Raw genomic sequence first — 1,200 nt, 5'->3', positions numbered from 1 at the left:
ATCTCTTATCCAGTTATAGTCAAAAGAGGGTCCGGCCAAGATTTATGTATTAAGAAAACACTATTAACTACAGAAATGATTCAAAACTTTTCCTGATGTTTATAGCCGGATGGATGGGTTCAGGTCAGTCTCAGTCCCGCGGCTTTTCTGGGCACAACGGAGGACAGGGGTCAGTGGTGGTTGCTAAATGCCAGGGCATCTAAAGTGGCATTCCAACCACTGACTTCACCATCCACGGAAGATACTGATGGCGCTGCTGCTACTGTTGCTGTTGCTGATGATGACGATGATGATGATGATGATGATGATGATTACGACGATAGTGATGATGATGATGAGGAGGAGGAGGAGGGGGATGATGATGATGAAGTGAGGAAGCGAGGTGCATGTATCTTATTTAAGGCTGCAGTGCAGATAGGCTGTCTCCGTAGCGATTCGGACAGCCAAACGAGACTCTCCAAAACCTCATGAATCTAAATTAAATGCTGTAAAAAAAAAAATTAATAAACTGACACAAATGATTGCAGAAAAGCTTTAGAAACGATGAGCAGCAAATAGTTTCGCATCTCAACATCTTACCTGGGGCAATGGATCTGGTTGCACATTACAACACAAAGTCAGGAACATCAGACAAAATATGAGAAATGCTTTCATGGTGAAGAAATTGTGAAGCGAGCTTCTCGCTAACAATTATTATATAAAACATGATTAGGTATCATTACCCATTTATATATATATATATATAACGTAATTATACAAGGCGAGGTACGTAGTTTCATCTCCTTATAAGTATTAATAATGAAGCCCGTAATTAATAGAACTGATAATATGAAACTGTCTCCGTCTTCGTAATTAAAACTCGTTCACCTCAGTCATGCTCGCATCTTTTGGCCAATCCGCAACAATTTATACTGACACGTGACTGTTATCTTCTGGCTGCGTTGGCGGGAACCTCTCCCCGTTTCACTGATTTAGTAATATTTGCATTAGAATTCTTTCCAACACGAAAACAACTTATTATCTCTAATTATTACCGTTCACTATCTTTGCACATATTCACTCGCTCACACATTCACGCACGCACGCACGCACGCACGCACGCACGCACGCACGCACGCACGCACGCACGCACGCACGCACGCACGCACGCACACACGCATGCACGCACGCACACACACACACACACCACACACACACACA

The 1,200-nt window shown here is 42.8% G+C and overlaps 1 protein-coding gene across 1 annotated transcript in view; it reads right to left on the bottom strand.

The window, feature by feature from the left end:
- Window positions 1-875, bottom strand: part of LOC115220919 (A disintegrin and metalloproteinase with thrombospondin motifs 1) — a 42,115-nt gene extending 41,240 nt beyond the window's left edge. The window contains exon 1 of the mRNA XM_029791119.2: window positions 580-875. Within this exon, the coding sequence (XP_029646979.1) occupies window positions 580-654 (75 nt within the window). The 5' untranslated portion in view covers window positions 655-875. The remainder of the gene's footprint in view (window positions 1-579) is intronic.
- Window positions 876-1,200: the final 325 nt, after the last annotated feature.

This window comes from Octopus sinensis, linkage group LG17, assembly GCF_006345805.1.
Source record: "Octopus sinensis linkage group LG17, ASM634580v1, whole genome shotgun sequence".
Classification (NCBI taxonomy): domain Eukaryota; kingdom Metazoa; phylum Mollusca; class Cephalopoda; order Octopoda; family Octopodidae; genus Octopus; species Octopus sinensis.
Note: the sequence above shows the minus strand (reverse complement) of the source record. Positions and strands in the feature narration are given on the sequence as shown.